The 13136-nt window shown below is 52.0% G+C and overlaps 1 protein-coding gene across 2 annotated transcripts in view; it reads right to left on the minus strand.

Annotated features, from left to right (window-relative positions):
* The window catches only part of GDPD5 (glycerophosphodiester phosphodiesterase domain containing 5), a 272894-nt gene that overhangs the window by 19100 nt on the left and 240658 nt on the right, over positions 1-13136 (minus strand). For both annotated transcript variants that reach the window (XM_054164479.1, XM_054164478.1), the window contains exons 9-12: positions 9799-9881; positions 3631-3781; positions 2266-2484; positions 298-455 (exon numbers count right to left, since the gene is read on the minus strand). In XM_054164479.1, the coding sequence (XP_054020454.1) occupies positions 298-455; positions 2266-2484; positions 3631-3781; positions 9799-9881 (611 nt within the window). The remainder of the gene's footprint in view (positions 1-297; positions 456-2265; positions 2485-3630; positions 3782-9798; positions 9882-13136) is intronic.

A 13136-nucleotide genomic window follows, 5' to 3' on the forward strand; every position in this document is an offset into this window, starting at 1 on the left:
ATTCTGAAAAGATGCCTTTGTGCAGAAAAGACAGCCTGGGGTGACCACACAGGATGCTGCTGGGCCAGGCATGCACACAGGACACAAGGATGCGCAGAGCTGTGGGCACCCACCATGGGTTATCAGAGTCCAAACGGAGGAGCAGAGATCCACAGCATGGTTTAGGGTGAATGGGACCTGAAAGATCATCTAGTTCCATCCTCCCTGCCCCATGGGACACCTTTCACTAGCCCAGGTTGCTCAAAGCCTCTTGCAAGCTGGCCTTGAACCCCTCCAGGGAGGGGGCACTCACCATACCTGACATCCTCATTTGTGAGCTTGGTGTAACGCAGGTTGAGCTTGACGATGCCCTTCTCCCTCATGCGCTCTGCATCCAGCTTGAGGCCAGAAGTCTGCTGGAAACCCGGGGCAATCTGTCTGACCAGCTGCCTCTCCGTGTCTGGCAGCCACATCACCTGTGGAGGGAGCAAGAGACAGCCCAGGGATGACACAGATGGGTCACAAAGCTGGCTAACAGGAGGAAGCTTTGCAGACAGCCTCGTTTGTCATGCAAGTCACCCAGGAGACACTTAGAGCCTCTTTATTTAAAGGCAAGGAGTCAGAAAGAGAGGATTGGCCTCCAGGTCTCAGCCTCTTCTCTCATTCTGTATTCTGTATTCATGTCTCAGGTTCTTATTGATTCCCTTGGTGGGAAGGGACCTCAGGAGATGTCTACTCCAGCACAAGCCAGGGCCAGCTGTGATTAGAAACAGGGCTTTGTCCATTTGTGTCATGGAAAAACTCCAAGGGTGGAGACCTCTTGGTCTTTCCTGGTTGCTCTCAACACTTGCCTGCCCTTAGAGGGAAAACCAATTTCCTTATATCCCACAAAACCCTCTCCTGTTCCAATTTATGATGATCCTCTCTCATCTTCCTGGCACACATCCCAGTGAAGACCTTGCCTCTAACTTCTCAACACCTCATTGCAGCTCCTGGAGAGCTGCTCTTAGACCTTTCCTAAGTCTTGTCTTTTCCAGGATGAAGAGATTCAATTCCTCCAACCTCTCCCCATATGGTTTAGTAGTCATGAGGTCTTGGGTGACAGGTTGGACTTGATGATCTCTGAGGTCTTTTCCAACCTTATTGATTCTATGTTCAGCCTCCTAACCAGTTTGGAGGCCTCTGCAAGACTTGCTCCAGTTCATCAACACCTGCCCTGTACTGGTCATCCCCACAATGAACACAGCTGTTCAGCAAGGGGAGGAATCATTTTCCTCCACCTACTCACCTACCATGAGTGTGGTGGATGTGGGACTATCAGCCTGGAGGCACCATCCTGCCCAGCATGACTTCTTGGCATGAAGTGGCATTTTGAATGGGCTGAGCAGGGAATGGCTTAAGAGCAGCCCTGAAGAAAAGGCCTTGGGGGTGCTGGGGGAGGAGAAGCTCAGCAGGAGCCAGCAGGGAGCACTTGCAGCCCAGAGAGCCAAGCACAGCCTGGGCTGCAGCAAGAGAAGTGTGGCCAGCAGGGCCAGGGAGGGGATTCTCCCCCTCTGCTCCACTCTGCTGAGACTACAGCTGGAGCACTGTGTCCAGTTCTGGAGCCTCTGTGCCAGGAAGGATCTGGAGGGGCTGGAAGGTGTCCAGAGAAGGGCCATGAGGATAAGCAGGGCTGAAGCTCCTCTCCTATGAGGACAGACTGAGGGAGCTGGGGTTGTTCAGTCTGGAGAAGAGAAGGCTCTGAGGAGACCTTCTTGTGGCCTTCCAGGATCTGAAGGAGGCTACAGGAAAGCTGGGGAGGGACTTTTTGAGGGTGTCAGGGAGTGATAGGACTGGGGGGGATGGATCCAAGCTAGAAATGGGTAGATTCAGATTGGATGCCAGGAAGAAGTTCTTCAGCATGAGGGTGGTGAGAGACTGGCACAGGTTGCCCAGGGAGGTGGTGGAAGTCTCATCCCTGGATGTTTGTTAGGCCAGGCTGGAGGTGGCTGTGAGCAACCTGCTCTAGTGTGAGGTGTCCCTGGCCATGGCAGGAGGGTTGGAACTAGCTGATCCTTGAGATCCCTTCCAACCCTGACAATTCTATGATTCAATGAATCACACAATCAACCAGGTTGGAAAAGACCTTTTGAGATCATCAATCCAACCTATCAGCCAACACCTTCTAATCAACTAAACCATGGCACTGAGTGCCTCATCAAGTGCTCAAATGGATCACAGACACTTCAGGATGTAGGTGAACCCATAAAGAGTTTTGGAAGCATCAAGCAAGCCCTCAGCACTCACAGACTGTTGCTGAATTCCTGATGCCAGGATGGTTTCCAGGGTGATGTTGATGTATGCGCTGTAGTAGGGGTGAGCTGCTGGCAGGTCCTGGAAGTTGAGGATGAGTGATGTGTTGTCCTTGATCACCTCCAGCATATCTGCCAGCTTGCAGATCGACTGGTTGGCAGCTTCCAAGTAGTCAGACCTTGAGAGAGACCCTGCTGTCCAGAAAGGGTCATTCTGAAAGGAAAGGACACCCTGACATTAGTGCCACAAAACCCAGACTCCCCCAGTACAGGTGAAGACCCTTCTCCATCCCATCCTGGCAACAGTGGGAGATGCTAACAACTACTCTTGGTGAGCATCCCATCAAGCTCAAGCTTTGTGCCTCAGTTTACCTACCCAAGGGGAGGTCACAGATCCTTACTGAAAGCAAAGTGTGGCACAGAATCTTGTTGGCTGGAAGAGCCCTAGAAGATCATCAGTGCCAACCATTAAGCCAACACTGCCAAGTCACCACTAAAGCAGGTCCCTCAGCACCACATCTCCACAGCTTTTACATACCTCCAGGAATGGTGACTCAACCACTTCCCTGGGCAGCCTTCACAGAGCTTGACCACCCTTTTGGTGATGAAGTTGTTCCTAATATCCAATTTAAACCTCACCTGGAGTAACTTGAGACTGTTTTCCTTTGTACTACTGCTTGTTCCTTGGAATATGAGACCAACCCCCACCTGGCCCCAACCTCCTTTCAGTAGTTGTAGAGAGCTAGAAGGTCTCCCTTCAGCCTTCTTTTCTCCAGGCTACACCATCCCAATTCCTTGAGCTGCTCCTAGAAGATTTGTGCTTTAGGCCCTTCACCACCTCTCTTTTCTACTCTCCTCATCACCATGTACCCCCCCCCCCGGGAGTCTTGAAGTTCCTTGTGGTGTCAACTTGGCATTAAGGCTCCTACTTCCAGGTGGTGGAAGAGGCACAGAAAGACAACAGATCTCTTAGACCAAGCCTAAACATAGTAGAGGACAGAACTAAATGTGGTTCATGGATTCTTGGTCTAGCTTTACTTCAGACCATTCCACACCTTCATCTGGTACAGAATTAAGCAGGTTGGAAAAGATCTTTGAGATCATCCAGTCCAACCTATCAACCAACACCATCTCATCAACTAAACCATGGCACCAAGTGCCTCATCCAGGCTCTTTTTAAACACCTCCAGGGATGGTGACTCCACCACCTCCCTGGACAGCACATTCCAATGGCCAATCTCTCTTTCTGGGAAGAATTTCTTCCTCACATCCAGCCTACACCTCCCCTGGTGCATCTTGAGGTGTGAACTTTCATCCCATGGCCCTGGCTCCTCAGCAGGCTCTTCATGGCCATACACACCTTTAGGAACCACTCTCCAGCATTGAGTTTTTCCAGGTCAGTCCAGTTGAACATGGAGGAGTGCTCGTAGGCCCGCTCTGGAAACACCTCCTCCACGTTTGTTGTTCTCCTGAGTGTCTTGTCATGCATCAGGAATGGCACTCCATCATAGCTGCAGAGACAGACAGAGGGCCCTTCACAGCTGGAGGTGCACAAGCATATCCCTGGTACTGGAGAAATGCCTGTTCCCACTCCAACCTCTCACAACAGCACATTAAAACCATTGTGAAGATCTTGATCAGGTTAACACATCCCCAGGATCATAGAATCATAGAATGGGCTGGGCTGGAAGGGAACTCCAAGGGGCATCCAGTCCAAACCCCTCTACACTCAGCAGAAACATCCTCAACTAGCTCAGGTTGCCCAGAGCCCTGTCCAGCCTCACCTTGGATAACTCCAGGGATGGAACTCCAGCTACCTCCCTGGGCAACCTGTTCCAGTGTTCCACCACCCTCACGGTAAAGAACTTGTTCCTCACATCCGATCTAAATCTGCTCTGCTCTAGTTTGAAGCCATTGCCTCTTGTCTTGTCCCTGCAGGCCTCTGCAAACAGTCTCTCTGCAGCCTTCTTGTAGCCCCCTTCAGGTACTGGAAGGCTGCTCTAAGGTCTCCCTGGAGCGTTCTCCTCTCCAGGCTGAACACCCCCAGCTCCCTCAGCCTGGCCTCAGGGCAGAGCTGCTCCAACCCCCTGAGCATTTTCCTGGCCCTCCTCTGGACCTGCTCCATCAGCTCCAGGTCCTTGCTGTGCTGAGGGCTCCAGACCTGCACACAGCACTCCAGCTGAGGTCTTCCCAGAGCAGAGCAAAGTGGCAGAATCACCTCTCTGGCTCTGCTGCCAGCGCTGCTTTGGCTGCAGCCCAGGCTGCCCTTGGCCTTCTGTGCTGCAAGCTCACACTGCCTGCTCCTGTCCAGCTTCTCCCCCCCCAGCACCCCCAAGTCCTTTTCCTCAGGGCTGCTTTCCATTCCCTCCTCCCCCAGTCTGTATTGATAGTGAGGATTGTTCCAGCCCAGGGGCAGAGCCCTGCACTTGCTCTTGTGGAACCTCCTGAGGTTCACCTGGGCTTCCCCTCTCCAGCCTGTCCAGGCCCCTCTGGCTGCCATCCTGTCCCTCTGGTGGATCCGCAGCACCACTCAGCTTGGTGCCACCTGCACTCTGCTGATGGTGCCTGGATCCTGCTGTCTCTAGCATTGATACAAATATTAACCAGCACAGGTCCCAGCACAGACCCCTGAGGGACACCACTTGGCACTGCTCTCCATCTGGACTTCAAGCCATTGAGCAGCACCCTCTGGATGTGACCATCCAGCCAGTTCCTTATGCACTGAGCAGTCCACAGTGCAAATCCACATCTCCTCTGTTTGGCAAGCAGGATGTTCTGGGGACAAAGGCCTTGTAGAAGCCCAGATAGATCACATCCATAGGTGGTCCCTTATCCTCTGACATAGTCACTTTGTCATAGAAGGCCACAAGTTCAGTCAGGCAGGACAAGCCCCTAGTAAAGCATCCTAAAGACTGTTTGGAATGAGATGTACACAGAGGAAAAAAAGGTGTCTTAGATACCTGCTGGGTGTTTGCAGACACAGAATCATAGAATGGTGAGGTTTGGAAGGGATCTCTGGAGGTCAGCCAGTCCAACCCTCCCTGCTAAAGCCTAAAGCAAGGCATCCACAGCAGCTTGCCCAGGATCACAATGGCAAGGTGGGGTTGGAAGCTCTCCAGAGAAGGAAATTCCACAACCTCTCTGGGTGTCCTGCTCCACGGTCCCAGCACCCTCATAAGAAAGATTTGCCCTATGCAAATGGAACCTTTTTTTTTAGGGAAGGTTTGGGAAGGGAAGGGAAGGTTTGGGAAGGTTTGGGAAGGGAAGGGAAGGGAAGGGAAGGTTTGGGAAGGGAAGGGAAGGTTTGGGAAGGGAAGGTTAGGGAAGGGAAGGTTTGGGAAGGTTTGGGAAGGTTTGGGAAGGGAAGGTTTGGGAAGGTTTGGGAAGGGAAGGTTTGGGAAGGGAAGGGAAGGTTTGGGAAGGGAAGGGAAGGTTTGGGAAGGGAAGGGAAGGTTTGGGAAGGGAAGGTTTGGGAAGGGAAGGGAAGGTTTGGGAAGGGAAGGGAAGGTTTGGGAAGGGAAGGGAAGGGAAGGGAAGGGAAGGGAAGGGAAGGGAAGGGAAGGGAAGGGAAGGGAAGGGAAGGGAAGGTTTGGGAAGGGAAGGTTTGGGAAGGGAAGGTTTGGGAAGGGAAGGTTTGGGAAGGGAAGGGAAGGGAAGGTTTGGGAAGGGAAGGGAAGGGAAGGTTTGGGAAGGGAAGGTTTGGGAAGGGAAGGTTTGGGAAGGGAAGGTTTGGGAAGGGAAGGGAAGGGAAGGGAAGGGAAGGTTTGGGAAGGGAAGGTTTGGGAAGGGAAGGGAAGGTTTGGGAAGGTTTGGGAAGGGAAGGTTTGGGAAGGTTTGGGAAGGGAAGGTTTGGGAAGGGAAGGGAAGGGAAGGGAAGGGAAGGTTTGGGAAGGTTTGGGAAGGGAAGGGAAGGTTTGGGAAGGGAAGGGAAGGGAAGGTTTGGGAAGGGAAGGGAAGGTTTGGGAAGGGAAGGGAAGGTTTGGGAAGGGAAGGGAAGGGAAGGGAAGGGAAGGGAAGGGAAGGGAAGGTTTGGGAAGGGAAGGGAAGGTTTGGGAAGGTTTGGGAAGGGAAGGGAAGGTTTGGGAAGGTTTGGGAAGGGAAGGGAAGGTTTGGGAAGGTTTGGGAAGGGAAGGGAAGGTTTGGGAAGGGAAGGGAAGGGAAGGGAAGGGAAGGGAAGGGAAGGGAAGGGAAGGGAAGGGAAGGGAAGGGAAGGGAAGGGAAGGGAAGGGAAGGGAAGGGAAGGGAAGGGAAGGGAAGGGAAGGGAAGGGAAGGGAAGGGAAGGGAAGGGAAGGGAAGGGAAGGGAAGGGAAGGGAAGGGAAGGGAAGGGAAGGGAAGGGAAGGGAAGGGCTTGGACTTGATGATCTCCAGAGGTCCCTTCCAACCCCTAACATCCTATTGTCCTATGACTTGCTGGAGAAAAAAGACAAACCAGTTTTAGATGATGGAGCAAACACTGCCTCAGCTTTACCACTGCCTGTCCCTCATCAGGAAGGTCACTGGCATCTCTATTTGCTATTTCTAGTGTGCACTGTGTCAAAGCCTTCTCCAACCCACAGCAAGCTGCTGACACAGCAGCACCAGGCTCAGCAGCACACCAGGCTGCAGCAGTCAGAAGGGCTGCTAATAAATACAGTTCAAAAACAGAAAGAAAGAAAAGATGCTAAACAAGGGCAGAGTCAAGAGTGTAGAGTGTTTAAAGGAGATAGGAACTCATGTCTTAATGCCCCACAGCAGGACATCATCAGGCACTGCTGAGCCTCAAGAGCAGTGTGGAAATCCCATGGGGCCCTTAACATGCATAGAGTCATAGAATGGGTTGGGCTGGAAGGGATCTTCAAAGGTCACCTAAGGGACATCTGCAACTACATCAGTTTGCTCAAAGCTCAGTCCAAGCAGATCTGGAAGGTTTCCAGGGATGGGGCATTTACCATGTCCTGGGCAATCTGGGCAGGGCTTCACCACCCTCAGTGGAAAACGTTTCTTCCTTCTCTCTAGTCTGAATCTCCCTCTTCTAGTTTTAAACCATGACCCCTTCTCCTGTCCTATCAGGCCATGCTCAGAAGTCTGTCCCCAGCTTTCTTATCAGCCCCTTCAAGTCCTGCAAGGCAACCAGAAGGTCTCCCTGGAGCCTTCTCTTCTCCAGGCTGCACAACCCCAACTCTCAGCCTGGCCTCACAGCAGAGGGCTTCCAGCCCTCCCAGCATGGCTGTGGTCTCCTCTGGCCCTGCTCCAACAGGTCCCTGCCTGTGATGTGCTGAGGCCTCCAGAGCTGCCCCAGCACTGCAGGTGGGGTCTGAGCAGAGCACAGCAGAGGGGCAGAATCCCCTCCCTGCCCCTGCTGCCCACACTGCTGGGGATCAGCCCAGCACAGGGCTGGCTCTGGGCTGGCAGTGCTCAGTGCTGGCTCATCTCCAGCTTTTCACCCCCCACCAGCACCCCCAAGTCCTTCTCCACAGGGCTGCTCTCCAGCTCTTCATCTCCCAGCCTGGGTTGATATTGAGGGTTGCCTCAGCCTCAACACAGGACCTTGCACTTGGTCTTGATGACCCTCCTGAGCTTTGTGTGGGTCCACTTCTTCAGTTTCTTAGGTCCTTCTGGATGACTTCCTGTCCACTCAGGACAGGGTGCTACCTTGCACTTGGCCTTGTTGAAACTCATGAGGTTCACCTGGGCTCCCTTCTTCCTCTTGCCCAGGTCCCTCTGTGTGACTTCCTGTCCCTCAGGCATGTCAGCTGCACCACTCAGCTTGATGTCATTTGTTGTCCACTATCTAATGCTTCCCTTCAGGGAGTCACTCAACACTACCCAAGACTAAACAGCATGGGGATAATCTCCTCCCTGGGGGTGTTCAAGGCCAGGCTGGATGAAACCTTGAGCAGCCAAGTCTAGTTGAGAGGCATTCCTGCCCATGCTGGGAAGGTTGGAGGAGATAATCTCTGAGGTCTCTTTGAACCTAAGTTATTCTATGATTCTGTGATTAGCTGGCACAGGTTGAAAAAATAGTTCTGAGACAGTAAGAAGAGCTTTAGAAGATGAGATGTGGAAGGAGCTATGTCAGAGAGGACCATGCAGGGATAGAATCATAGAACCATAGAATGGTCTGGATTGGAAGGGACCTCCAAAGCTCATCCAGTCCATCCCCTCTGCACTCAGCAGGGACATCCTCAGCTAGCTCAGACTGCCCAGAGCCCTAATGAGCCTCACCTTGAATATCTCCAGGGATGGGGCCCCAGCCACCTCCCTGGGCAACCTGTTCCAGGTGAAATGAGCCCATCCAGCCACATGCACAAAGAGCATCTTTCAAAAGGATAAAGACAGTAATGGATGCTGTGCTGCAAACTCTTCCCAAAGTTAGTAGCAGCTGTGGTAAAGGTCACTTTTGGGTCTGAAGGTGACTGGAGTCCTCCTTTCATAAAGACATGAGAGGGGTTCAGACATCTGGGCCATCATAGAATCATAGAATTTTTAGGGTTAGAAGGCACCTCAAGGATCATCCAGTTCCAACCCCCCTGCCATGGGCAGGGACACCTCACACCAGAGCAGGTTGCTCACAGCCACATCCAGCCTGGCCTTAAAAAACTCCAGGGATGAGGCTTCCACCACCTCCCTGGGCAACCTGTGCCAGTGTCTCACCACCCTCATGAAGAAGAACTTCTTCCTAACATCCAATCTCAATCTACCCATTTCTAGTTTTGTTCCATTCCCCCCAGTCCTATCCCTCCCTGACACCCTAAGCAGTCCCTCCCCAGCTTTCCTGTAGCCCCCTTCAGATACTGGAAGGCCACAATTAGGCCTCTTCAGAGCCTGCTCTTCTTCAGACTGCACAACCCCAACTCTCTCAGTCTGTCCTCATAGGAGAGCAGCTCCAGCCCTCTGCTCATCCTCGTATCAAGGGCATTGTTAAAGCTATGGATGCTTGGAGTGCTCCTCTTGGATAGCTGATGGGTGACAACATGAAAGCTCTTGGATCTCATCCAGCTTTCCTCCTCTTAAAAGTCCACCTTTCTCCTTGGCCACTGCTGATGGAAGGAACTGATTCAAGCACGTGAACGTGGCCAGGCAGGAGATGTCCTTTCACAACAGTTAAGGAATGGGAAAGAAGCAGAATTGTGCCACCTGCATCCCAACCCACACTTCATCCTCCCACAATGACCTTCTACTCCCCACACTGGGAGGAAATGCTGCCTCTTCCCAAGACAGGCTGACTCCAAGCCAGGCTAGAAACCAGGCTTTTTTCACTGCACTAAAGTAAGCTCTAGGATAAGCTACAGACTTCCTATAAGTGGAGATGGCTTTCATGAGAAAGGGTTCTCCCTCTGGACATCTTTAATCACCTCAGTGGAGCAATTAGCAGCATCTGGGCATTAGAAATGGAGACAGCAAGGAATTGTAAGTTATGTTCACCACAAGAGTCTTTCTAAATGGGAAAGACCAGCAACAACCAGACACATCAGAGAGGAGAGATCTGCCAGCATAGCTTGGGCCATCCACAGGAAAGCGTCAGACCAATCACCACATCACCTTACCTCAGTATGACATCAGCTTGGACTCCATAGATCTTCTGTTCCACTGCCTTCTGGAAGGACATCAGAGTGTTTTCTGGTGCCAACTGTGGAGGGATAAAGAGAAAAAGGAGCAGTGAGAGGTTAGCAATAACTGGGAATGTTTATGGAAGGAGGTTTGGGGATTAAGGAGCCAAAACAATCATGGAATGGCTTGGGATGGAAGGGACCTCCAAAGGCCTTCTAGTCCAACATTCTCTGCAGTTAGCAGGAATCTCCTCAACTACCTCCCTGGCCAGCATGTAACCAGCAATCCAGGAACAAGTTCTTTACCATGAGGGTTGTGGAACACTGGAACAGGTTGCCCAGGGAGGTGGTTGAGGCCCCATCCCTGGAGATGTTGAAGGTGAGGCTTGACAAGGCTCTAGACAACCTGATCTAGTTGAGGATCCTTCCTGCCTGGGGGTGCTCAAGGCCAGCTTGGATGAGGCCTTGAGCAGCCAAGTCTAGTTAAGAGGTATCCCTACCCATGGCAGGCTGCAATAGATATCTCTGAGGTCCCTTTCCAACCAGAGCCATTCTATGATTCCAAGTGCAGACAATAGTCCCTCTGCTCTTGACAGAAACCATCACTGCCCTCCATGTGGTTACCACTGTTCCACCAGCAGAACTGCATCTTACTCAGGTCTGAAGGTTACCTGAGTCATCTTTTGCCTCTACTGATGGTCTTTCACACACAGAACCACAGAAACATTCAGGTTGGAAAAGACCCTCAGGATCACCAAGGCCAACCCAGAACCCTACTCTGCAAGGGTCACCCCTGAGCCATAGCCCCAAGCACCACAGCCAAACCACCTTGAAACACAGCCAGGCTTGGGGACTCAACCACCTCCCTGCCCAGCACATTCCAGTGCCTGACCACTCTTGCCATGAAGAAATGTTTCCTACTGTCCAGTCTAAACCTACCCAGGCACAGCTTGAGGCCATTCCCTCTTGTTCTATCACTAATGACTGTGAGAAGAGACCAGCAGCAGCCTCTCCCCAACCTCCTTTCAGGTAGTTGTAGAGAGCAATGAGGTCTCCCCTCAGCCTCCTCTTCTCCCAACTAACCATCCCCAGCTCCTTCACTCTCTCTTCATCAGATTTATTCTCCAGGCCCTTCCCCAGCTTCCTTTCCCTCCTCTGCACTGGCTCCAGCACAGGTTAGAACTCCATGCAGGGTTGGCATGGTCTACAGTGCCAGAAACCTGGCCAGCCTGAAACCTGGTGTGTATAAAATATTGCTCACCCAAACTGTGGCTTGCTGGAGACCTTATCCAAAAGTGATGGTTGCTGTGATGCCAATTCTCTATTCCCAGACTGTATCTAGAGCCACCTAAACCACCTTAGCAGTTCTTCATTCTCCTGCCTACCTAAGCAAACAGTGACTATGATCAGAGAATCTTTAAGGTTAGAAAAGACCTCTAAAATCATCAAGTCCAACCACCAAACCCAAACCCATGCCCCAGATTGCCAGGTCTACACATCTGTTGAACACCTCTGGGGATGGTGACTCCACCACCTCCCAGGGCAGCCTGTTCCAATGCCTGGCCACTCTTGGAGGAGAGAATTTTTCCCTAATGATGCCATTATAGAAATAAAAAGCCCATAAAGCAGCAAATTATCCACACTGAGGAGGACAAAGAGATGACAGCACAATTTCATTTCCACACCTACTCATTCACTGGAGTCACCCAGTGAGGCTGCACCTCAAATACTGGGTCTGGTTTTGAGCCCCTTGCTATAAGAAGGACATTGAGGTGCTAGAGGCCAAAGAAAGGCAGTGCAGCTGGTGAAGGGTCTAGGGCACAAGCCTTGTGAGGAGCAGCTGAGGGAACTGGGGTTGTTCAGCCTGGAGAAAAGGAGGCTGAGGGCAGACCTCCTCACTCTCTACAACTACCTGAATGGAGGTTTGCATGAGGTGGGGGTTTGGTCTCTTCTCCCAAGGCACAAGTCAAAGGACAAGAGGAAATGGCCTCAAATTGCACCAAGGGAGGGTTGGATATTAGGAAAAATTTCTTCTCTGAAAGGGTTGGCAAGCCCTGGGACAGGCTGCTCAGGGCAGTAGTTGAGTCACCATCCCTGGAGGTCTTAAGGTGTAGATGTGGTGCTGAGGGACATCGTTCAGTGGTGACTTGATAGCCTTGGGTTAATGGTTGGACTTGAGGATCTTAAAGGTCTTTTCCACTATAAACCAAATCTAAGATTCTATTACTCAGTCTAGAAACAACTTTGATTTTTCTGATGACAAATCCTAGAATGGCTCAGGTTGGAAGGGACCTCAGAGATCATCTGCTCCAACCTCCCCACCATGCCCAGGGACTGGACTCAGCTGCTCAAGGCCTCATCCAACCTAGCCTTGAACACCCCCAGGGAGGAGGCAGCCACAGCCTTCCTGGGCAGCCTGTTCTAGTATCTCACCACCCTTATAGTGAAGAACCATTGGACAGCAGCACTCTGTCCTGGGTTAGGAACTGGCTGGAGGCTGAGCCCAGAGAGTGGTGGTGAATGGTGCCACAGCCATCTGGCGGCCAGGCACTAGTGGTGTGCCCCAGGGATCAGTGCTGGGCCCCAGCCTGTTCAATATCTTTATTGGTGATCTGGATGAAGGCATTGAGTCCATCATCAGTAAGTTTGCAGACGACACCAAGCTGGGGGCAGGAGTTGATCTGTTAGAGGGTAGGAGAGCTCTGCAGAGGGACCTTGACTGACTGGACAGATGGGCAGAGTCCAAGGGCATGAGATTGAACACATTGAAGGGATGAGTTCAACACATTGGCCACAGCAACCCCATGCAGTGCTACAGGCTGGGGTCAGAGTGGCTGGAGAGCAGCCAAGCAGAGAGGGACCTGGGGGTGCTGGTTGATAGTCAGCTGAACATGAGCCAGCAGAGTGCTCAGGGGGCCAAGGCCAATGGCATCCTGGCCTAGATCTGAAATCAGCAGAAGGGAAGTCATTGTGCCTCTGTACTCAGCACTGGTTAGGCCACACCTTGAGTACTGTGTCTAGTTCTGAGCTCCTCAATTTAAGAAGGACATTGAGACTCTTGAATGTATCCAGAGAAGGGCAACGAGGCTGGGGAGAGGCCTTGAGCACAGCCCTGGGAGGAGAGGCTGAGGGAGCTGGCCATTGGAATGTGCTGCCCAGGGAGGTGGTGGAGTCACCATCCCTGGAGGTGTTCAAGAAGATTGGATGTGGCACTGGGAGCCATGGTTTAGTTGTCAGGAGGTGTTAGGTATTAGGTAATAGGTTGGACTTAGTATCATAGTATCAGTCAGGGTTGGAAGGGACCACAAGGATCATCTAGTTCCAACCCCCCTGCC

Source organism: Dryobates pubescens, chromosome 10, assembly GCF_014839835.1.
Source record: "Dryobates pubescens isolate bDryPub1 chromosome 10, bDryPub1.pri, whole genome shotgun sequence".
In the NCBI taxonomy this organism is placed as follows: domain Eukaryota; kingdom Metazoa; phylum Chordata; class Aves; order Piciformes; family Picidae; genus Dryobates; species Dryobates pubescens.